This window comes from Felis catus, chromosome A3 (genome assembly GCF_018350175.1).
Source record: "Felis catus isolate Fca126 chromosome A3, F.catus_Fca126_mat1.0, whole genome shotgun sequence".
Lineage (NCBI taxonomy): Eukaryota > Metazoa > Chordata > Mammalia > Carnivora > Felidae > Felis > Felis catus.
This window is the reverse complement of record NC_058370.1, coordinates 120,433,177-120,457,590: the sequence shown is the minus strand read 5'-3', so window position 1 is coordinate 120,457,590 and position 24,414 is coordinate 120,433,177. Positions and strand designations below refer to the sequence as shown.

The 24,414-nt window shown below is 47.8% G+C and overlaps 1 protein-coding gene across 3 annotated transcripts in view; it reads left to right on the top strand.

Moving 5' to 3' along the window:
* Window positions 1-24,414, top strand: part of EFR3B (EFR3 homolog B) — an 83,212-nt gene that overhangs the window by 21,263 nt on the left and 37,535 nt on the right. For all 3 annotated transcript variants that reach the window (XM_023252039.2, XM_023252038.2, XM_023252037.2), the window contains exons 2-4: window positions 14,472-14,548; window positions 15,547-15,674; window positions 22,931-23,081. In XM_023252039.2, the coding sequence (XP_023107807.1) occupies window positions 14,472-14,548; window positions 15,547-15,674; window positions 22,931-23,081 (356 nt within the window). The remainder of the gene's footprint in view (window positions 1-14,471; window positions 14,549-15,546; window positions 15,675-22,930; window positions 23,082-24,414) is intronic.

The following is a 24,414-nucleotide window of genomic DNA, read 5'->3' as shown; positions in this document are numbered from 1 at the left end:
CAAATTCAACTGTCCGCATTACTGTTGTCGGTCTTCCTAATACACGATCCTCACCCTCTCACACCTGCTTTGCAACAAACCCTCAGATAACTCCTCACCTACGAGATACTTTCTCAATATCTGGGAAACTGTCCTAAGGAAATAATCCAGAAAAGGAAAAAAGCTGCAATGTACACGGACTTGTTTTTAACATTTCTAATAGCATGAAAGTGGCAAGAAGATCAATGTCAAATAATACGGAAAAGGTGCAGCAAATGATTTATTAGATCTTCTCACTGGGATTTTAAGCCACGTTAAAAATGATGATTATGGAGGCGCCTGGGTGGCTTAGTCAGTTTAGCGTCCAGCTCTTGATTTCGGCTCAGGTCATGATCTCACAGTTTGTGGGTTCAAGCCCCACACTGGGCTCCTCGCTGACAGTGTGGAGCCTGCTTGGGATTCTCTCTCTCCCTCTCTCTCTCTACCCCTCTTTGGCTCATGCTCACTCGCCCACTCTCTCTCTCTCTCAAAATACATTTTTTAAAAATGATGATTATGATGACAATTTGGCAACAGGAAAAATGCTTATGAAATAAGTGGACCAGAGAGCTCACATTTATGGAGCACCTACTGTGTGCCAGCTCCTGCTAGGTGTTCGGTTCATCTCTCACCAATGAGGAAACCAACATACGGGCTTCGATGACCTGTGTGAGGTCACATAGTTCCAAGTCTGGGTTTTGCTTAATTTCAAAGTTCCTTGTTTCTATGCTATAAAATACGAAACCGTAGTTCTGTCATGACACAGTTTCTATTTGCAGTGTGCACCTGCTAGGCCCACATCCTTCCAGGCTCTGCCTAAATCCTACCTCCCCCGAGCAATCTTCCTTAACCACTCAGCCTAAGGAGCGTGAACTCTTCTCTGAAGCGCTGTAACATGTGAAACTTCTCTTGAGAAACATCAGTCCACCCAGGCTGGCTTACGTTTTCTTTATTGGTTGTACCTTTCTCTCCAGCTAGACTGTCAGAGTCCCAAAAACCAGACCGGTGTCTTGTTAGCACCCAGGCAGCCTTTGGCAAGGGGGCGGGGCATAGTAGGTGCTCAACATATATGTTGACAAGCCTATTTCTCCCTCCAGTTGTAGCCAACCTAGTGCCGGGCTGGCTGGTCGCTCAGACGGGCAGGGAGAGAGGCTCTGGCATGACGATGGAGCAGATCAGAGTCCTAGGTCAAGGTCCTTTGCAGGTTACCACCTTCATTATATGCCAACTTTTAAAAAACTGCTTTAAAAATTTTTTTTAACATTTATTTATTTTAGAGAGAGAGAGATCACAAGCAGGGGAGGGGCAGAGAGAGAGGGAGACACAGGATCTGAAGCAGGCTCCAGGCTCTGAGCCATCAGCACAGAGCCCGATGCAGGGCTCGAACTCCTGAACCCTGAGTACATGACCTGAGCTGAAGTCTGACGCTCAACCGACGGAGCCACCCAGGCGCCCCAATCTGGATTTGGATTTAAATCTCTAAACAGTTGTTTGTGCTTCACTTCACACTCCAAGTATAAAATAAAACCAAAGGACTGTAAGGGTCAATCTTGCTCTGAAATTCCATTTTAGGGGCACCTTCATGAGTTTAAGCCCTGCATCTAGTTCTACACTCCAGTGCAGAGACTGCTTGGGATTCTCTCTCTCTCTCTGTCTCTCTGTCTCTGTCTCTCTCTCTGCTCCTTCCCTGCTCTCTCTCTCTCTCTCTCAATATAAGTAAACTTAAAAAAGAAAAAAGAAATTCCATTTTATTCTGTCTTGCCTTCTCTCTCCTAAGCTGGGAAAGAGATTTTAATAATGATTAGACTAATGTTGATGATAATACCTAAGAGTTTCTGAGTGCTGTCATATCCCAGAAAGAGTTCTTAGAACTTCACCTGTGTTGGCTAAGCCTGTCTTCACCACAACCCTATGAGGTGGGGTTGTTATGCCCATTGTGCAGATGAGTAGCCAGAGGCACAGAGAGCTGAAACCCCTTGCCTAAGCGTGCACCGCTGGTGAGAACCTGGAACTGGGGTCAGAAACTGGGCTGTCTGGTTCCGGAAAATAGTCAGGATACATTTTCCCGCCCGTCAGTGGTTCCACGAGACAAGGAATGGAAAAACATTCTGTTTATTTTTAATGAATTTCTCACTTGAAGAGCAATACTGAAGCCCAGGGAAGCTTACAGTTAGTAAAGAATGGAAGCCTGACATGAAATCAATTGGACACATTTCTTTTTTCTTTTCTTTCTTTTTTTTTTTTTTTTTTAATTCCCATCCTCAATTAAGGTGGTAATCAGATTAACCAAGATTGGCCGGAAAGCAGTGAGCACGTTGGAGATGCAGGGCGCTCCGAAAGGTCAGGCTGCTGACAGCTATTGGTTTGCTAGACATGGTCTGGCCCAAACTGTCTCCCCAGGGAGAATTCAGCTGCTATTTAATTCTATTTCCAATAAGATCCATCCTGAAACTTGGACCCTGCCTGCTTTCTTAAGCCCGTTTTTGTCAGCACATCCTCTTGGTCTGTTTACTCCCGAATCTTCCTGAAAGCAAGAAGACAGCTCCAGGCCCCTGCAGACCACTCTCCACCGCACCACCAGTCCGGCAGCCACATGTCGCCATTTGATTTCCTTATCGCCAATAAAACCAAACCAGCCTCTCCCTGTGCGATTCCCTGCTTTCATTACCAAGGGCGGATTGCTGCATCATTCAGAATGATGAAAACTTAGGGACAGCAATGAGAGATGATTAAATAAATCTGAGTCTGGTCAAAAGGCGCAGTAGTGAGTAGCTTAAAATGAGGTTCTGAAAAATATTTAGTAAGAAGGTAGATACAATACAAAGAGAAGAAAATAGATTTTAACACTACACAGGATGATCCCAATTTCATGCATATATTTAAAAGTATGCCCTGGGGCGCGTGGGTGGCTCAGTCGGTTAAGCATCTGACTTCGGCTAGGGTCACCATCTTACGGTTCGTGAGTTCGAGCCCCACATCGGGCTCTGTGCTGACAGCTCAGAGCCTCAAGCCTGCTCTGGATTCTGTGTCTCCCTCTTTGTCTCTGCCCCTCCCCATGCTCCCTCTGTCTCTGTCTGTCTCTCTCTCTCAAAAATAAATAAACATTTAAAATAATTTAAAAAAATAAAAATTAAAATATGCACCAACACCAAAGCAAAAACTAAAACACACTAAATTTTAGTCGGGGCGGGGGGAGGGGGAACCACAAACTTAACAGGAAACTGAAAAAAGAAATAAGAGTGAGAATTACTTGCGAAAAATAAAAACATGCAATTGTATCTGCAAGAATTTTCATGGGGCGAGGGGGCGCCTAGGTGTCTCAGTCAGTTAAGTGCCATGATCTCGATGTCATGATCTCGAGGTTCTCGAGTTCGAGCCCCACGTCAGGCTCTCTGTTATCAGCGTGGAGCCCACTTCAGATCCTCTGTCCCTCGCTCTCTCTCTCTATGCCCCTCCCCCACTTGCACACAGTCTCAAAAATAAACTTTAGAAAAAAAGAATTTTCATGGAACGTTACGACCTATCAAATTAAGATGTCCACATTCTCTAACACAAATGAACGGATCTGAGAAAAGGCAGTCTGAACACACCCTGATACAGTGCCACCCAACAGAACTTTCTGTGATGATGGAAATGTCCCGTTATCTCTGTGCTGCCTAATGCAGAATCTACCAGCCACATGAACGCTTAAATACACTAAAATGTTAATAATCGCAAATAGTGTGATTGCAGGTGATATTTCCATTCATCTTTACGTTTTCCTATTTTACACATGTATACGCATGAGCACGTATTCCTTTTAAAATCAGAAACAAGAATAAAAAGGAAAAAGAGAAGGTAGAACCTTTTTGGTTTTCTTACATGTTTCCCCTTTGGACAGCTGCTGAGTTTTCTCTCTGTGGATTCACCTATACGTACCAGCTGTCTCTGCCTCTAGAGATCCAGTTCAGATCTTGCCTCTTCAGGAAGCCTTCCTGGACTCATTCAACTGCCAGAGATTTCTTCAGGCTTATGGACTCCTTTGTTTCATTGTGACACATCATGACCTTTAAATGTGTGTGGTCTCAACTGGAGAGTAAATTCCTCGATGGCAGAAACTATATATTTTAAACTTCCTCCTCTTCCCCACCGCACCCAGCAAGCACAAGTACTGTGCAATGTGCTGGGTCAGTTAGCATCAGCTGGACACAGGCCTGGCCCTCTCCGGAGGCACTTGAGTCTACACCCCTTTCTCTCCGAACTTTGTTCTGTTTCCTCCAATTCATCTGGAAGGGGTGTCTATGCTATCAGCCCTGGGTGAAATTTTATTGTAAATTGCTTAAATAGAATTAGTTTGTTTTGGTAAGGGCGATCCAGGTCAGGCCTTGCCTTTACAAGGGGATTATAAAGCTAAGAAAATAAATATGAACTATTTTGAGCCGAAAGGCATTTTTCTTGGTGAGTGGGGAGAATGCAGTGGATGTTTCTAAAAAGGAAGCCAAGGGCCGGGAGAGGAGGTGACTTCTCTGGGTCTCACGCTGATCAAAGGCATTATACGTCACACCAGCCTTCCTCCAGGCCTGCTGGGCTCAGGATACTGTACTGCAGTCAGAGGAAAGAGACCTGAGGAATTTACAGTTTATCCGGGGGAAGATAATATGAGTCACTGGAATGACTTAGGCTGAGCAAGCGGTGGTAAGAAGAATGTGAGATGGTACAATAAAGCAGCTGACACCGGGGACGGTAATGCCCGGAGCTGGGGTGCTATTAATGGAGGTCATTCAAGGAGGACCTAGCAGGTGTTAGTCTGTGACCCTCCTGCCTCTTCACCATCTCCAGCTTCTGCCCGGTCCTCGTCACCCCAGCCCCCTCTCATCTGCAGCCGTGGGGCTGTCCATAACCGGGGGGCTCCCCCTGTCTGCTCCTCTGCAGACCCCCTCTCTCTTCTTACAGCTGGCATGGCCTCTGGCGGCTGGGCCAAGCAGTCGCAGGAGTAAAGCCTGGGGGAGAGGCCTGCCTACCGCCCCCCGGGGGGGCATGCAGACCAGAGCACGCACCCCCCCCCCTTTATGGGCCATCCTCTGTTGAATACAAAGTGGAAGTGATGACATCTAATGTAGTGGCTAGCCACACTCACTGCTTGGCTGTGAAACTAAACCCAGCAACAATTTGCCTCAAAAGTATACAGAGAATGACATGAAGCAAGGAGACCGGCCAAGTGGCATTTACAAGGACTGGATATCAGATGCCAAGGAGGCATCCTAGCACAGTGGCTGTGGCAAAAGAAAGCACGGGATGAACCTGAGAAATTGCTGAGGATATATTTTAGGGAAAGTGATGGGAGAATTAGAGAAGCCCTATGGCAGAATGTCATGTGCTGTGTTACCTTGGGCAGGGCACTTAACCTCTCTGATCCTGCTTCTTTATAAAATGAGGATAACAGTACTACATACTTTATTGCATTGTTAGGAGTATTATAGTAAATATTTGTAAAGTGCTTGGTGTGGTGCTAAGCACAGAGAAGGTAGTAAACCCTGGTGTTTGTGTGTGTGTGTGTGTGTGTTTTAATATTAAAGATCAGCACATGAGAAGCTGGGGCAGTGATGAAGGACAGGAAGGACTCCAAGGGAATGAACGCTGTATCTCAGGGGGCCTGGCAGATGATTCTGTGTTAATGGGACCCTAGATGTTTTAAAGAATGATGTATTTGGTGTTTGAGGTTTTCTGTTTGTTTCAGACTCCCGATTGCCCTGGTTAGTGGGTGGCCCCTGTCAAGGGGACAGATCAGTAGAGGAGACCGGATCAGGCAAACAGAGCAAAGGAGAAACAGGGCTGCAGAGCGTAGGAGTTGCAGGGACACAGATGCTGCTGGCGGGGAGGTGAGAGGTCCAGAGTCCCCAGAGGCTGCCAGCAGCACTGAGATCTGCCCACACATGCTGGGCAGCAAGGAGCTGGGCCGGTGCTTCTGCCCCTGGCTGTGCGCCCGAACAACAGAGCGACACCTCTGGCCCCTCCTGAGATTCAAAGGTGATTCTGATGAGCAGTCAGGGCTGCAGCCACAGGTCAAGGTGGGGCGGGGGGAGGGGCAGTGTGTGGCAGGGGCAGGGCACGAGGAACCCTGACACCAGGCTGCCCGCCCCCCTCACTACACCCCCCCCCCCCCCCCCGCCTGGAGGGAGATTGGCTCTGCGAGCCTAGCCTCAAGAGGCACAGGCGGTGACAACCCAGAAGATGGGCTGGAGCCAGTGGTTCTCCAACATGCCCATTTCCCTGGGCCCTGCTAGGGAACAGAGGTCTTTTGCTAAATGCCTTGTCCTCTCCTTACTGACTCTGACATTCGGGATTCCTTTTCTGCCCGGTCGCACACTCATTCTTCATTCAGCAAATATGTACGATCATCAGCCCCCGGCCCCAAAAGATTAGACCCTGTCCAGGCTCTGGGATTCAGCAGGGACAAACAGGCAAGGTTCCTGCTCTCCAGAAACTTAACCTGCAAGCGGGGGAGACAGAGTGCAGACACATAGAAAGTGTGTCAATTTGTAACAAGTGTTGTGAAGAGGAATGAAGCAGGGGTAAAAAAATCTGTACAATATGGCTCGTACAGTTAGGGCAGAATGAGCCACAGGGAGATGGCAGGAAGGGAGGGGTAGAGCCACTGGGGCAGGTCTAACGATTCTTAGAGTTTTCAAGTTCGAGGAAGCCACTGAAATCCTGTCATCGGACACTGTTAATCCCTACTGATGTGATTTCTCAGTAACCAGAGCAGCTATATTCTAGTGAAGTTGGCCATATCATTTGTCCTTCTCTTTCTTAAAATAGGTATAAAAATATTAGGCAAGACAGGTCCCAGAGACAGAGGAGGACCCTTAATAAATTTATGTTTAGCTTCGTGTGGTTGGATCTGCTAGACGTGATCCCTGGAGAGTACGAGACAGCCCTAAGGGAAAGTACTTCTGCCTTAAAAATAAAATGGCTCAGAATGTAAAAGGTTCCTTTACAGGCACATGGGGTGCGTTAAACCCCACCTACTTCTATGTACTAACATTAAGAGTAAGTATTATCGGTAGCGGGACTAAAAATATATATATAAATGTGTCACTGAATCTCTCGTGGCAGTGAGCTGTTTTCACATTCTTTTAAACGTCTTCTGTTCTTTGGTTTATTTCCCCAGCTGGGTTGTGGCTACTTTGAATCCATTGTCTTCTGGTTGGAAGCTTTCTAGCGGTGCCTGTGGGTTCCCATCACCCCCTGAGCTGCTTTGGCACCTAGAGGCCAGGGCTCCTGACCAAGCCCCGCCAGCTCTCTCCCTTATGAGAGAGGCGACTTTCATCTCCTGCATTCGGCTCTGATTACTTACCCAGGAAGTGCAGACTGCCGCTCAAGGCTTTCTGCCCTCTCGCTGAGATTCCAAAAAATCTCTTTAGTTATATGACTGGTCCCTTTCTAACCCTGAGCAGATAAGACGGTACATAAATAGCATTATGTTTCTTTTCCTGAGTGATTCTTTCTTGCGTTTCCTCCAATCAGGATAGGGTCAGCTATATGGCTTCAGAGTTGTCCACCCCTCCTCTTTTGAAAGTTACCTCTGGTTGCTTAAAAACAAACAAAAAAGCAATTAACTTTTTCTATACCTCCTCTCTGCCCCAAAAGAGCGAGCCTATTAATTTTGCTTCTCTACCTAATTTTCCTTAAAACCGGCTATGTAAAGGGTTAAAAAAAGGCAACAAAAACCTCCAAGTCCAGCATAGCAGATCAGTTTACAGACACTCGTATACTGGTTTCCTCATATAAACACTCTACCCCTGCGCCATGCCTCCAAGATTCTACTGTTAGAGATTATTTTGTTTAGCTTTTAGGGCTTTTTAAAAAGATGCATATGCCCCCTGGAAGACTGTTCATCAGCTGTTAGCATCTTGTGAATTAAATAATCAGATCACTGAAGCAGACAATTTTGATTTTCAGCAGGGTGCTAATAAGGGCATGTTCCTGGGACCGATGTGAGCAGCCTGAAGGTCCCAAATGCCTTAGTTGGAGGGCTTTAGGGAAGGTGAGAGAAATGAGGAAAAGGTGAAATGCTTTACAGCGAAGTAGAGGGAGGGGAAATAGGAAGAAAGCGTCAGAGGGAAAAGACAAGGCAGCCATCTTCGGGGTGGGGGGGGGCCTGCCTTTTGCTCCTCCTGCCCATTTGCCCTGAGCCATCGGATCCTGTCTGAAAGCGCTCGTGCTCAGGTCTGGGCTGACGAGGCTCCGAGCTCCAGCCTTGGTGTCTCTCACAAGCCCTTGGCCTCCTCACCAACTGCCTGTTAGACGCTGGCCCACCTGATGTCCCCCCCTTCCCTGGCCACAACCACGCGTGTCTTCTCCAGTTCGGTGGAGGGTGTTGCTGGCCTTCCGTCCTTGTACCTGAAAGCCTGCGGTCCCACGTGGTACCATCCACCTCTCCCCCCTGCAGAGCCCCTCCAGTCCGGCTGATTCTGCCCCTCCCTCTCCCATCCGGATAGCATCCCTCGCTGCAGGCATTTACCCTCCAACCTGGGGCGATCCACTCACTCATCTCTGCCTTAAGTCTCCGTGTCCGGTCCTGCGTGCCACCTCCAGGTTGACGGTCACTGTCACCCACTGCTCACTGCTCCCAGAGCTCCCTGGTAACGCAGGCAAAACCTAAACTTGTCGGCCTGTTGCTTAAAGCTGTCCTCAGTCTGGCCCAGCCTGCTCCCCTGTGTCTTTCCCTCAAGGGAGTTGAAGAGAGAGGATGTCGAGGGCCGAGGTATCCCTTAACCCCCACCCCAGCCCCCTGGGAAGGAACCATGACCGTCTTCATTTTTCATGTGAGGAGACTTGGCTTTAGGTGAGGTAACTTATTCAAGGTCAAACAGTCGGAAGTGGGGAGAGCTGGGACTTCAGCCTAAGCCTGTCTGACCCGTGAGCCCAAGTTCTTAACCACTGTGCCCGGGTGCCTTGCAGACTCAAAGTGCGGGTCCCTGGTCCAGCAGCACCGGGGAGCGGTGTGGAGGGGATGCAGGCTTTCAGGCCCCGGCCCCGGGGGCTCAACCAGGATCTGCACGTCTGTAAGTTCCCCACTGGCGTGCACTTCACAGTTGGAGATTTTAGGGCAGAAAAAAAAGCGTTCCTTACCCTCTGAGGCCTGGGTCTGAAAATCAGACAAAGACAGGGGCACTTGGGTGGCTCAGTTGGTTAGGCATCCGACTCTCGATTTCGGCTCAGGTCGTGATCTCACGGTTCCGTGAGTTCAAGCCCCGTGTGGGGCTCTGCTTGGGATTCTTCTCTCTCCTCCCAGTTTCTGTCTGCCTCTCCCCCACTCATGCTGTCTCTGTCTCTCTCAACATAAATAAATAAATAAACTTAAATAAGTAAATAAAAATAAACTGACAAAGATTAGCGGGACAAAAGCACATACGTTTGAAATTTTACACGGACATGGGGGCCTTCACTAGAGAATGCGACCCCAAGATCTGAGAAGAGCAGGACGCTTTCATACCTTTTAGGCAAAAAAAAAAAAAAATCGAACCCAAGAAATTTGTAAAGAATTGACAAGACAAACGGGTCGGGGCTGAAAGTGATGAAAATGGTAAATGGTGAAGAAGTAACTAGGGAGATATGGGTTAGCTTAACAAAGTTTGTTTGCAGATTCCTCTGGTGCCTTCTCCGCCTGCAAAAGGAGACTCTCCTGCCTTTCTGCAGAAAAGGGGGAGTTTTTTTCTACATTTATTGCTTCTTGATTACCTTCAGGTCAAAATACGTTTTATGTCAAAGAGGCATATTTGGGGGTGACGTATTGTGCTTTCCTCCAGGGCACAATGCCTTGGTGGTTCTTCTCTTTCCGTCTAAGCCTCTGGCTCTCCCAGCTCCGTGGCAGTGCTAACCCATCCCCTCCCTGGTATGGTAGTTAAGAACATCGTGGCCTCTGGAGAAGTAGATTTTGGGGGTTCAAATCCTGGGCTGCCATTTATCAGCTGTGTCGCTCTAGGCAAGTAACTTAACCCTTTGCTGCCTCAGTTTCCACATCTGTAAAATGGGGGTAAAATAGTGCCATCTATGGGTTGTTGTAAAGATTTAAGGAGCTAACACTTGTGAAGTGTTTTAGCGCACTGTGCCTGACATGTGAGGAATAAAGCACCCACTGTGTGTTTCACCCCACATCTTGCTTGTCCCTCTTTTGAGAAGCCCTTCCCCTGACCATCAAAGCTCTAGGTGATCTTGCCCTTTCTAGATTTTGTGGCAAATTCCCTAAGAATTGTATCTTAGGGAAAATCTTTTCCTCTTATTATATTGATGAGGAAACAGTCTCACGGATAAAATGGCAGAACCAGGACTTGAACCCAGCACTTTTCAAATCTAAAATTAACTCTGTTTCCAATGTGCTATGTTAATACACTTTCTATCCCATTGTGGTAGGTCGTGCATGTGCCTCGGAAAAAGAATGTTAAAAGTATTCATCAAGGTGATATTTGTAATTGCAAAAAAAAAAAAAAAAAAAAAGAGAGGTTGGCTTGAACATATCTCCACAGATTCCTTTACTTTATGACTTTCCAGAGGCTGCAACAGGCTGATTTACACTGTGAATCTGGAATAGGGAGATTTGGTATGCACACTTTCACATTTCATATATTTGCTCAGTTTCATATATTTATTTGTCCTTAGACCCTTTTTCTGGGGGGTTCTTGCTAGCGTCTCACAACCAGTGTGTCACAGAACATGGTTTGGGGAAGGCAGCTCTGTTCTCCCTCCACCCCATGTGCTTGTCAGTTCACTGAAGTCTGTCTACCTTCACTTCCACCAGAGTGATGCCGGCGGGTTGGGTGTGAGGACCGAGGGGGAGGTCCCGCAGGACCAGACAAGAGGGTCCTTGGCTTCACGCTGATGAGCCAGCAGGAGGCGAAAACAGGCATCTTTATTGAAGATGTAGAGAGAGCAGATATAGATGGACCATCCGTGAGAGTCGGAAAGAAAAGGGGCCCGAGTCTCGTCTCTCTTTGGGGTCTGGGGGTTTTTACTGAACAAAGATGAGAACCCAGGTGTCATTCCTTAGAGCCGGGGGGGCCTTGGCATCGAGATATCCAGCACCTGTGTTCTGGAACACGCATATGATGGCTTCCTCGGTCACCTGGTCCTTCCTTACATGTTATCTATTTCAGAGAAATCATTAACTCTTTGCAGCACAAGAAGGACATTACCTTTGCATTACAAGGCATGTGTGGAGTAGGGTACGATGCAGGTCCTAGCAAGACTAGAAGCCCAAAAAGAAGCCAAGCAAAACCCCAGCCTTTTCTCTCACTTCCCTTCTGTCTTCCTGTCTCAATGCATGACAGTGGCTGTGCTGGTGACAGACCTTCTGAGGCCCAGTCCTGTGCATTCTCTCCAGTGACCCCCTTGCTTGATCTCAGCTGCACCTGACTCTGCTCTGTCGCGTGAGCCTCTGGCATGTCACATCTGCATTGGGGTTTGCAGAGTTAGTGCTGAGGCAAGAAGGTTCTCGGGGACGCTGGCTTTGGGAGGGTGCTGGCAGTCACTAGAGGTGGAGGTCAAGTTATTGTGACTGGCAAATACATAGAGCTGCCTTGGGCAGGTGGTACACGTTTCCGACCCACAGGTCAGTGCGGTTTGATCTGAAGGAACGTGCCTCGAGTCTCACTTCTCAGGCCTTTGGATGTCCGCTGGCCTTGGTCGCTGTTGCTGAGCAAGTGCTCAGCGGGGAAAGCGTGGCGGAAAGCCCCGCTCAGCAAGGGCTCAGCGGTTCTAGGCCCGGGGATGCAGAGGGAAGGACCCTACTGGTGAGCCTGCTGTAAGGGCTTGCAGCCATCAACTCACAACAGCCTTTTGACATTCTCGCCCAGTGTCCTTCCTTGCTCAAGGTCACACATCTGGGAAGCGGCAGGCAGTGCTGGGATTTAACTGGAAAAGCCATGCTGTCGACCACTTTGCCTCATACGCTCTCAAGGAGTCTGAGGAGGTTGGAAAGAAAAAACAGACTAGGAAGGAGCACTAGGGCGCAAGTCAGGAAGCATCCCCGGAGCAATGGCGGCTTTGCTGATAGGGGGTATCTGCTCTCCGCTCTTGTTCTCCGGGCCTCCTTACCTCTCCCTGTCTGGTGGGAAAGTGCCCTGGGACCTTGAATATGACTGGCTCCCAGCGGGGCCCTATCCTGCTGGCTCCTCCAGGCCTTTGTGCATTCCAGGGAGAGGCCCATCAGAGAAGGAGGCACTGAAGCATCCTGAGGTGCACCCCTTCTAGAACACAAAAGAGCAGGAGATCAGCAGGCTGCCTGGTTTCTACTGGGAAGAAACTGAGCCAGCGGGCCTGGCCATGCTGCTGTAGCCAAGACCCCCAAACCCCCTTGGTGCCTCTGCACAGAGGTCTCTACCCTGAGTACCCAAAATGGGTATTTTCTCGACAAGTCAGAGTTTCTAACAACCGTGAGCTTGGCCTCTGTCCTGTGCAGGCCCTGCCTCATCGGTCTTCCAGAAATGTTTGGGGAAGGGACTGACACTGGGGCTTTTCAGTTCTAAGTTCTCTGTGTTGCTATTTTCTCACTCCCTTAAGACACAAAGGGCCCGTGTTCCTGTGTTCCCAGTTTGGGGGGTTTGGGGACAGTGAGGAAGGAGGCTGCCCAGAGAGCAGAGGGCACATCCTGGGGGCATCTTAGGAAGAAGCCTGCTGACAGCTGCACCTGGCAGAGGGCAGGGTGGCCTAAGGGGGGAAGGAGGACGGGTTTAAATCCCGGGCTTGGAGGCTCAAGATGGAGAACGCCACCCCCGGAGCTGCTCCGTCGTGAGAACTGGCCCTGGATGCCAGCCAGCCAGAGCCCTAACGCCTCCTCCCAGGCGTGGGCAGAGAGGGGATGAGGAGATGCCAGGCCAGCCCAGCAAGCCTGACCCGGGAGGGCCTGGCTCTGCAGCCGTGGACCAGTTCTGCTGTCCTCCTGTCCCCTAGCAGGTGGGAGGCGGGGGCACACAGCTACCCGTGGAGTGGGCGAGGGGTGTCGTGACTCAGTCCTTCTTCGGGGTGCCCCTTGGCGTCTCCAAGATAGCACCCATTCCCTTGTATCCCAGTCACCCCTATGGCCCAAATCTCTGCTCCTTCCTCCTCCTGGCACGGCCGCCCTGCACCCCCTCCCAATCAAAATTCCCAGAGAGCCTCTTTTCTCCACAGCTGTAAAGCTCTTTGTGTGATTAAAGTAATTCCCACTAAAGTAAGTCATTCTTTTCTGAATGACCCATAGGCTTGATCCTTCCAGGGTGCATTTGCATTTCAACTGGAGAGTTTGTACAAGCAGAATTAAGCATTAATTAGTAGAATGAGGGAGCAATTATTTTTTGGGGGGGGTGGTGGACTTTCCCAGGCCCTTCCCTTCCCTCCCCTCCGCTCCTCCCCAGAGTGCTCACTCCCCCCACCGGGCAGTGAGGGTTGCGGCTGGGATGCCGAAGGAGAGATCCCTGCAGCCAGAGGAAGGCTGGACAGCATCGGTTCCCAGATGGTTCAATTTCCTTTTCATTGAAAACTTGTTATGACCTTAAAAGAGTCAGTTTTTCATTTTCCCAAGGTTTGTTCTATTATTGCTGATTTCCTAACACCATCATTTGACAGCAGCAAACGACAAAGAGGTCATATCAAACAGTCTTCTAAATGGAGTAGATTCAGCTTTCTAAAAATGTACCACATTGTTCTTAGTCTCTCGTTTAGCCACAGACTGGTGGACTCTTCATGGGGTGGGGGGGCCGGCCTGCAGGACCACCACCCGGCTGGCCCCTGAGGCCCCACCCCCCCGCCCCCGAAACACCATGGTTTTCAAACACCACCGCACACTGCATTAAAGATGCATTTTCAAATGTTAATAATTAATGGTAATGTTAATTTATCATAGTTTCATCTAACATTCTGTAATGGAAATGGCCCCAGGGGACAGGATGGTAGAGGGGATTGAGGAACAGAGAATAAAAGAAGTAGGGAGTCCATGAGGGGCATTGGGAGGAACGAATTCCACCTTCCCAGAACACCGGCGAGATTCTTGGGCTGCGGGAGGAGGTTTATAGTCCTGCCCGAGAGAGGGAAAGAGAGAGAGAGAGAGAGAGAGAGTCCACGTGTGCACGCCTGCCTGCATGTCAGGGAACCGGGGAAATATATGTAGGGTAGCACCTGACCTTTGGGGAAGCTCCCACCCCTCCAAATGCTCCTCCACGGCCTGGCTTCGTGAACAAGAGCTGGTGTGCTAGCATCACGCTCCCATATGCCGCTGTCCTTGACCCCCAAGCAAAAGACACGAAGCGGAAAGGGCAAAGGTTTGGAATGTGTGCCAGTCGTGGGAGACGCCCAGCGCAGGGGCCCTGGCACTCTGGGGGAGGGACCTTTCTGTTCTCCACCTGGGTCTGGCTCCTTACGAGCCGCCTTGGCCTGGTCGCCAGGTCCCTTCAGCCTGCCTGGGAGGCTCTGCTCATGGGTGTTTCTTGCCATTACAGGTGTGTGTGGCTGCTGCGGTGCTCTACGCCCCAGGTACAAAAGGCTGGTTGACAACATCTTCCCTGAGGATCCCGAGGTGGGTCCCACCTCCGCCTGGCTTCACCCCGCGCTGTCTCACCCCATCCAGGGCTGCGAGGGGGAGGCGGGTCTCCCGGGCCTCCTGCCGCTGGGCCTGCTCAGACCCTGGTCCGTGGGGAGAGGCGGCCGGGGGCCTGCAAGCAGAGGAGGTCTGGATCTTTCTGGAGTCAGGATCTGCAGAGGGCTCTGGAAGCTTGTTTTGGCAAGCTTTGGGCCTTTGCTATACAATTGAGACGTCTTTCCCACCCATGTCTATCTGAGTGATGGTTCCTTGAACCGCTAACTCCCTTGATGGTTCTATGTCCCTGCCATTTAGCGTGAGTACTTCCATTCTCGGGTTTTGGCTCAGGAGCCCATGTCTTCTCTGTGGCTCCCTCTGGTACCTGTCAGGTGGTCTGGGTGTATGCACGCCAGGGGCCTGGCTTACTGGCTTCCAAGCTGCCACTCCCCACTCAGGCTGCATTACGGGTCGTGTGGTTTTGGAAATGTCAGGATGTGACATATTCTCGACTTGCTCTCTGGAAATCAATGACAGCTTCTTGATAGACAGCTGAAGGGTCACATTTCCAGCATCCTCTGGAGAATTCCCTAATTGCTGCTAAGCTGCCCCCTCTTCCCATTCATGCCTTGGTGCTGGATATCCAGCATATTTTAATTCTGAATTGCTTTCAATGAAGCCTTATTATTCATACACACATGCATATTTATACATTCATGTATATATATACACATGCACACGCATACACATACATATGTACACTTATACCACTATTCTCATTTATAGCTGGCATATTGTGGGCTAAGTTGTGCGTTCCTGGAAGGCAGGAACCATGCCTTGATCATCCCTGTATCCCTGAAACCCACACGGGGGGGTTGTCGCATACATAATGGCGCTCTGCTAAATGATGATTAAGTTGGCATATTATTTACTTTTAGACTTGAACCCTTCTAGCCATGGAACGGCCACAGTGACACATGAGGGCCTGTCTTTTGCAGGATGGCTTGGTGAAGACCAACATGGAGAAGCTGACCTTCTACGCCCTTTCAGCCCCAGAAAAACTGGATCGAATTGGCGCCTACCTCTCCGAGAGGCTCATCCGCGATGTGGGTCGTCATCGATACGGGTAAGAAGTGTGAGAAAGTGAGACGGATACTTTCAGAAGTGATATTACGTTTTTAAGGCCAAACACAGGGTCCTTTTATGAACATGACGTTAGACTGGGTTATCGAACAGACTGAGAAAAAGGGGCCTGGGACTGAGGGATGGGCTGCATGGGTTCTTCCAATGGCAGGGTAAAATCTGATGCTGTTGCCAAGATGCGGGAAGAAGATGTAGACTTCCTAGGAGCACCTCTTTTAGCATCCATGTACCCCTTGGGTCTCCATCTAGAAGCCCTCACGCGCAGTCTGGGACCTTGAAAAGTTAGTCTAGTCCAGAAAGTGCCATTATTCTCATTCAACCGATCAACCTACTGTCTTAAAAACCATCTATGGATGAGCCCTGTTGTATGGAAACCAATTTGACAATAAATTTCATATTAAAAAAAATAAATAAGCATTTGTAAAAAAAAGAAAGAAAGAAAGAAAGAAAGAAAGAAAGACCATTTACATTCTAGTGAAAAGGCAAGGTTAAGGGTAATTTGTCCGTTAAAAATACACTTAAATGAAATATTTATCAATCTTCTGAGAGGGAAGACTTGCTATGTTTAAAAGAGAGAAGAGGGGCGCCTGGGTGGTGCAGTCGGTTAAGCGTCCAACTTCAGCCAGGTCACGACCTCGCGGTCCGTGAGCCCAGAGCCCCGCGTCAGGCTCTGGGCTGATGGCTCAGAGCCTGGAGCCTGTTTCCGATTCTGTGTCTCCCTCTGTCTCTGCCCCTCCCCCGTTCATGCTCTGTCTCTCTCTGTCCCAAAAATAAATAAACGTTGAAAAAAGAGAGAAGAAATCTTAAATGCAAATGATCAATGGATTTAACTGTTTAAAAATTTAAATATTTTGATGTCAACAAAGAAACCATCGAAATTTAAAAGACAAACAACAAAAAGATGTGTTTTGAAAGAGGTGGGGAAGCTGAGAGGCTCAAAAATGTGAAGCAAGGGCCCCAAAAAACCAACCCACAGAAGAGGAAATAGGAATAATAATATTCAATAAATTTATAATCAAAGATGTGCCTTGAAATACTAAGATACCATTTTCACTTATAAACTGGCAAAAAAGTATTTCCAGTATTAACCAAGGAATGGCGACATGAGACGCACTTTGATACTTTTCTAGAATGAGTGTGAATTGATTGAAACTCTTTAGAAGGTAGTTTTGAAATATAGGTCAAATCTTCAAGAACTTTTATGCCCTTTGATCCAGTAAATTCGTTTTCTATTCATCTATCCCAAGAAATCAATCTTAAGTTATAAACTAGCTTTACACAGAGAGAGATTCATTATGGTGTTTTTTACAAGAAAGAAATAGTGGAAATTAATGTCCAATAAGAGGAAAATAGTTTAGTAAATGATGATGTTTATCATTTGGTGAAATATTATCTATCCAACAAAAATGATGTTTATAAACATGTTTTCCGTATAGTAATGAAAATGCCATAAGTACATGAAAAATAGAATACATAATTATGTATACAGTGCTTTATAATCAATTTAAAAAATAAACAACAACAAATCTCAATCCCTAGAAAATATAGTAAAAACAAATATGCCATAAAAGTGAAGAGTGCTCATTTTTTGAGCAGTGTGGCTGGGTGTGTGTGTGTGTGTGTGTGCGCACGCGTGCTTTGTTTTGTTTTCTATCTACCCTTTTTGTGTGTTTCCTAAATGTTCTCTGTTGAGCATGTGTTACTTTCCAATGAAAAAAGTGAACAGTAGGACCTGCCCTTCCCACACCACAGTTTGGAGCAAAGCTGAATGTAAGAGAACCCAAAGATGTCCCTGGTGATGGGGCGAGGGACGGGGTAGATCCACTGGGCACCTGGGTGGCTCAGTTGGTTAAGCATCCAAATTTGGCTCAGATCATGATCTCGAGGTTCATGAGTTCGAGCCCCACACCGGGCTCTGTGCTGACAACTCAGAGCCTGGAGCCTACTTTGGATTCTGTGTCTCCCTCTCTCTCTGCCCCTCCCCCACTTGCTCTCTCTCTCTCTCTCTCTCTCAGGCATAAATAAACATAAAAAAAAAAAAAAAGATGGGGTAGATCCAGAGCAGTTGTTCCTAAGTTCCATTGCTTCTATTCTCCACAAAGTCCATCCTGTACTTTCCTCTACTTCTACCTTTCTTCTGTTGCAGACTCCAGATTACGGACGGCAGCATTAGAAATTGTCTCCCTGCCCCGTCTTTCCTGTTCTGGTCTTTCCAGTCGAGAACTGCTAGCTCTGATCTCCAAAACACAGACCTGAAGCTGTCCTTTCCTGGCTCCTTTAGAATAAAATCCAAGCTCCTCAGCTTGACCTCTGGAGGCTTCTAAACCTGCCCCTAACTCACCACTCCGCCAGCCATGCTCACCACACCTGCCCTGCCTGCTCTAGACCCACTCCACGTGGGCTGGCTGACACTCCTCCCTGGGTCTCTGGGCCTCACACCTCTGGGTGCAGCGTTGTCTCCCCTCGACCCCCGTCATGGGCCCCCACCGCTGCGCATCAGCCCTACCACCCGCCAAGGCCCCTTCTTCCTGGTGAAGCCGGAGCAAGAATTGGAGTAAAAAGGTTTACATTGTGCTTATAGGGTGTAGACGTCCCACCTCTGCAGGACCCACCAACAAATCTGAAAGCAAGCTATCCCGAGGATAAAAGCAAGACCAAAAACAGTACATCCCTGTCATATTTATTTTACTTTTATAAAATAAAAGTAGGCTACATGCTCAATAAAAAGGGCACAAATACACTGTACATGCTGATTATATAAATCGCCTTGACATATTATAAAGCATATTCAGGCAAGTAAAAATGACTTTATCCTAGACTGAATCTAAAACTAATATGCTAGCAATAACATTAAGCATTTAATACTAATTTTATCTTCCCTCTCTGCAGTGATGGTTCTCTTGGTAAAAATGTGCTGTAGCCCGCCCAGCCACTTAGAATCATTCCACTGCCCTCAGAACTACAATTCAAAATTGGTGTCGTTCTGTTAAAAATAGGCATTGCAGCGTCTAAGTAAAGCCTTGAACGCCTCGTTGGAAGCTTTAATCATAAACATTTGGAGAAGAATCTGTTAGATCTGATCTCCTATTCTCTCTCCTTGCCCGCCCCGTCTTTCCCTACCCAGTGCCGCACTCATCATTATTCTCTTCCTTGTCATTAGTATCTTCCTGATGGCAGCTTTGGAAGGGCAAAATATTCACATGCAGACAGTCTGAGGGGTTGTGTCTCCCTGTCGTCATGCACGTGTCTGCGTTTGCTGTTTGATTTTACGGACGTGAACCTTGGGTGTTCGACCCAAGTCACAGAACCATCTTCTACCCCACGGCCTCCCCGCTTTATCACCCCGCTCCAGTTGTGTGTGAACTCTGCCTTAATATGTGTTTAGCATCAGGGGTGATAACGAAATGTGGGCAGAGAGGGAATAAGGTGTGAATTCTAAGGTGCTGCTCACTGACGTGAACGATGATGGGCAGAGATGTCTGCCTTTCCTCTCAGACCACACCTGGTTCCCAGGCTCTGTGTACCTACTCCTTCTTGGTTGAGCACAAGGTGTTCATGCAGAACGAGCTGCCCCTTCTGGAATTCAATAGGAGATACTCCTTGCTTCATTCCCTGTATATTTTCCTCAGGTGTTGTAACTCACCTCCTGCCATGGGCCTTGCCCCGGAGTTTCTGTTATTATAACCCCCAAGTGTCCTCTCTTGGTGTTGGTTGCTGTCCATGAACCCAGTTCTAGCCCAGACTCCTTGGGCTCTGCCTTACTCACCTGCCTTACTCACCTGACGGCTCTGAAGCCCTCCCAGTACATCCAGAACTCTTGCTGCTGTTGTCTGTACCTCGGGCTCCTGCAGCGGGCTAGTCTTCACCAGCACCTTTCTGCCTTGACCCACTCCTAGTACTCAGACCGGTTCAGTTTCCTGGACCTATTACTTCCCTGGATTCCTTCCAGGACACTGAGTCCAGATCACCCAGGCTGACTGGCCCTGGTGCTGTTGAGCAGACATCACCCTGAGAAGCCCACACTTTATTCTCTTGGAGACTATAGGCCCGGCTACAGGAGATTCCTAGGGAGGTTAAGGTAAGGTAGGACCAATGCAGAGAACCTTGGACTAGGAGGTTCCAAGGTCCCTTTGCCTTCTAATCTTCTAAGATGCTTTGAAAAGCTCAAGTTCATCGTTATAATCCTTCCATCCTTAGTATGGGGGCCCAAGATGGGGAACAAAGAATAGTATATTCAAAGAACTAGGCCTTAAACTTCTTGACTTTTCAGTTTCTCTTCTACCATAATTTCCAGTTTCCATCAAAATCTCCACTCCTGGTTAGTAGCCAATTTTTTTTTAACTTATATTTTTTAATCCATTCATTCATTCATTTTGCTAGCAAAGGATGGCTTTTCCTTTTTAGGATTTTCTGGGAATTTTTTTTACAGGAAAAGGAAAAGCAGCAATCTAAACTCAGGAATTTGGGAAGTCTTCTAGTTTCTTCTCTTGCCAAACCCCACTCCACCCCTTCCTTTCCCTCATTTGAACTCTGTGAGCTAATGGTGAAGCCTTTCCTACATAGGGTGCTGGGATGATTCATAGGAGAATAGAGTTCTACACTGCTTGCCCCCGTTTTCCCACCCGCCATGTTTGGTTGCTCAAATGTGGCCAGGTTTGTCTGCAAGGAAAGCCTGTTTCTTTTGAAAGGGCCCCAGCCAGGCTGCTTCGCTGACCAGGACAGCCAACCTGAAACATGCCAGGACTTCCGCAAGGCATGGCAGCTTTCCTGGGCTGTGACTACGATGGCCTCTAAAGAGCCAGGAATGGCCAGCACCTCCCCCACCCCCGCGCCCAGCAGGACATGGTGGTTCTGATTCACCCGAAGGAGCTCAAAGACCCAATGCCGGCTCTGTCTTTGAAAGACATCCTGTAAATAAGAGCATGGCCTGACCCATTTGTAAACATGCCCAGAGATAACTATGTAATAGCATTTAATGATATTAAGTAATAATTTAATAAGAGTGGACTCAATTCACCTAACATTTTAAAAAAGTGGACAGGATAATGTCAGAGAGGCTGTTTTTCTTATGATTGCTCAACATAGAAGTTAGCTCAGAGGTACCTAAGAAATGGTATCTGATGTCTTTTAAAAGATTAGGAGACGCCATGACTGCTGTTACTTTATATATTTGGATTTGCAAAGCTGGCTCGCGCACCGTGAGGCAGTTTGGACACACAACGTCTGAAAGCGAACGACTGCCAGGAGAAGCATCGTGCGCCTTGTGCCCTGTCCGCCTGGCACCTCCAGAATTCGCCTTGTCGCCATGCTTCCTGTGCTTTCTTTTTATTTAACCAAACTTTGTTTTAACAAGAAGACAAATGGGGAAAGGAAGGAAAAAGAAACTAAAAACAGAGAGCGAGGCAAACCATAAGAGACTCTTTTTTAAATATTTTTTTAATGTCTCTTATTTATTTTTGAGAGAGACAGAGACAGAGTATGAGCAGGCAAGGGGCAGAGAGAGAGGCAGACGCAGAATCCGAAGCAGGCTCCTGGCTCTGAGCTGTCAGCACAGAGCCCGACGCGGGGCTCCAACCCACAAACCTCGAGATCGTGACCTGAGCCAAAGACAGACGCCCAACAAACTGAGCCACCCAGGCACCCCTTAATGGGAACATTTTAATCATGTGGCCTGACCTAGCAGCAGAAGGGGCTGGGAGATGGTCTTGATGAACAGCCACGAGCTCAGTTAAAATTCTAAATTACTAGGGAAAAAGAGGGGAAAGAGATTCCGGGGGAAACTCACAGCATTCTGCCTCAGATACCTAACTCCCTAAAGAAAACTACAAAGATCTGAACTGGAATAATTTTGGACAGATTTGCAGCAGCTTCCTCAATAGAATTTAAATGATAACCTATCCCAGTAAATGTCTACTCTGTTTTCTTTAGTATGCAAGGGCCTTGCAAGTGGGGCATGCACCCCTTCATGCTGTGTCTTACCTGACCATAGGCTCCTGTCGCCACTGTGGAACAAATGTTGGGTTTGGGCTCAGACGTGCCCTCCTAATTCTCAGCAGGAATTTGATTCGTGGCACTTTTCCGGGGATTGAAGAGAGGGGTTGAAGAAGACAACCACCAGGATAATCAGGGGTTGTCCTGCGAAGGCCAGTTTGGAGAGGATTGGGTATTTTGAGCATAGAGAAGAGCAAGAAACAGGAGATTGCTGCATTCAGGTGGTTGAAGGGCTTAGCCCTCTTTTATAACTGCTCCCAAAAGTAGAATTATAAATACAGGATAAAGGTATTAAGGTTTAGCTTGAAAGATAAAAGAAGTTTTCATTTAGTTGTCAAAAAACAGGATGGACTGACTTACTAGTAAGCCCATTCACCGTTGGATGGTGAGTATTTCTGGTTTCAGAAGATGTTCACTCAGGTTTTAGACTTTAGAAGAATTAAGTAGTTAGGGCCTTAGAGTTGGCATAGAACATCATCTTCATTAGGTACAGTATGCATTACCTAAATATGGTAATACCATGAACCATATTGTGTGACAACCCTAGGACTTCTGAGGTCTTTAAACACAATACGTGCAGATTTTATATTCCTTAACCTTTGCAGTTGACTGGTCCTCAGGCCCATCTCAGATTCTTCATAAACATTCTTCCGAAAGTTCTTCTCTTCCTCCCACTAGGGCTATCTCTCTCCTTCTTTGGAACCCTTGTGAGATGCCCTGCATGATTTTCTTGTAGCGTTTCTTTTTAGAGGAGGTATCTGTGTGTTTATCTTGTCCATCCAACTCCAGGCCCCGTAAGTTGAAGGACTTCCTCCTTACATCCCTGCACTGACTAAGACAGAGCTTTTCTCCCGCGGGTGCTCAACAAACACTTCCTGACCTTGGATCAAATGATTCTCTGATCTCATTGGGGTTGGGTTCAGAATCTGCTCTTCTGAGCATCAATCCTTTCTGGTTGTATCTACTCACGAACTGGTACACCTCACCTGTCCTCGTGTTCTTCATCTGTGGAGGGAGGGGCTGGGGGGCGGGTGTCTGGGCTCCCTTCTGGCTCCGGTTCCTTCTGACTCTTGTGCTGGGCTGGAGTGGGCACTGGTTGGAATGGCTGTGCAGATGCTGGCCGCCTACGGAAGAGCCTCATTCCCCAGATGCTGCCCAGGTGGCCACTACGCTGCCATCTAGATTGTCCCAGTCACGTGGTGAGGGTGGAATGGGTGTGAGGCCAAGTGATGGTGTTGCTTTCCCCAGGTACGTGTGCATCGCCATGGAGGCACTGGACCAGCTGCTCATGGCCTGCCACTGCCAGAGCATCAACCTCTTCGTGGAGAGTTTCCTTAAGATGGTGGCCAAGCTGCTGGAGTCGGAGAAGCCCAACCTGCAGATCCTCGGCACCAACTCGGTAAGGAGCTGCCCAGGCGCTCCGGAGTGGGGAGTGGGGAGCATGGCGGTGGGGCGCAGAGGACGTCTGGGTCAGCATTGTTATCATCCAGTCCCGTTTGGTTTCCGATCCTAAGCACAACTCACCTCTTATCTTAGTGTCTGTCCCTCTGAATAAAGGGACTTGTCTGAATAAAGGAGTATTTGGGGGGTTTCTTTCATTTAAACAAATATATGAGAAATAAAGTAAATTTTAAAAATAAAATTCACCATAGTAAAGCATATGATTCAATGGTTTTTAATACGTTCACAAGGTTTTGCAACTATCACCATCTACTATATTTATCTTTAGATCTGTGATCTTGAAGCTTTTTTTCTAGCAATAGATTTTTCCCTTAAATAATTTTAAGTGGAGCCCCAGTAGATATAAAAATAGATGGAAAAGGAGTCATTCCTTTGAGGGCAGGGCGTGCCCTATGCTTGGCCCCTGACTCCATAGGGCATACTTTGAAAGCTGTCCAGCTTGTACTTCTTTCAAAGAAGCATAGCACAGAGGCATCGGTAAGTGGAAAGATCATGCAAAAACAGGAAACAGGGCTTCTGGCTTAGTTCTGCCCTTACCTGGCTGGGTAACTTTGACTGGGCTGTCTTTTATGGACCTGTCTTTTCATCCATACCATGAGCTGATTGAACTTGGTCCAAACACAGTGATGCTGATCTCTGTACAAGAGGCTGCTATCTTGATAGTTACGGCTTGGGGAGAGAAGGGCTATTAGATGTGTCAAGAACTCCCTGCTTCATATTTATCTATATATACTTGAATATCCTGGTGGCTTTCTTCAATGTCTTGCCCTCTGCCTTATTCCTCCCCCTTCAGGGCATACTTTCAGCTCCAGGTCTATAGGCAGCTTGGTGTTAAAAGCCCTGATAGGCACCTATTTTACAGACATCACAAAAGAAAAGCTAAAGGTTCGCTCCTAGCATTCCCAGCCTGACATTTCTGAATTTTTATTGCACGGATCACAACTGCTCTCCTGTTCTACCTAAGTTGATTTACCCAGAAGAAGATAGTCTTTAAATTTTAACTTTAAGGAGCAAAAGTGGCAACTATTCCCTTCTCTTTCCTCTCCCTGTGAGCCAGCTGCCTTTGACAAATTTCATATACGGTAGCTGAGGGTGAAGTCTTTTGTCAAGTTGCCCTGGCAACAGCTTCAGATACTGTTTCGTTTGCCCTGTTAAGATAACTCTAGTCTAGGAGAGAACATCTGAATGGAAAATAAACCAGTCATCAGGCATCCAGAGGGCCTCTCCCCATGGGGGACCACAGAAACAGGTGGCTGCCAGGGCTACCTTTC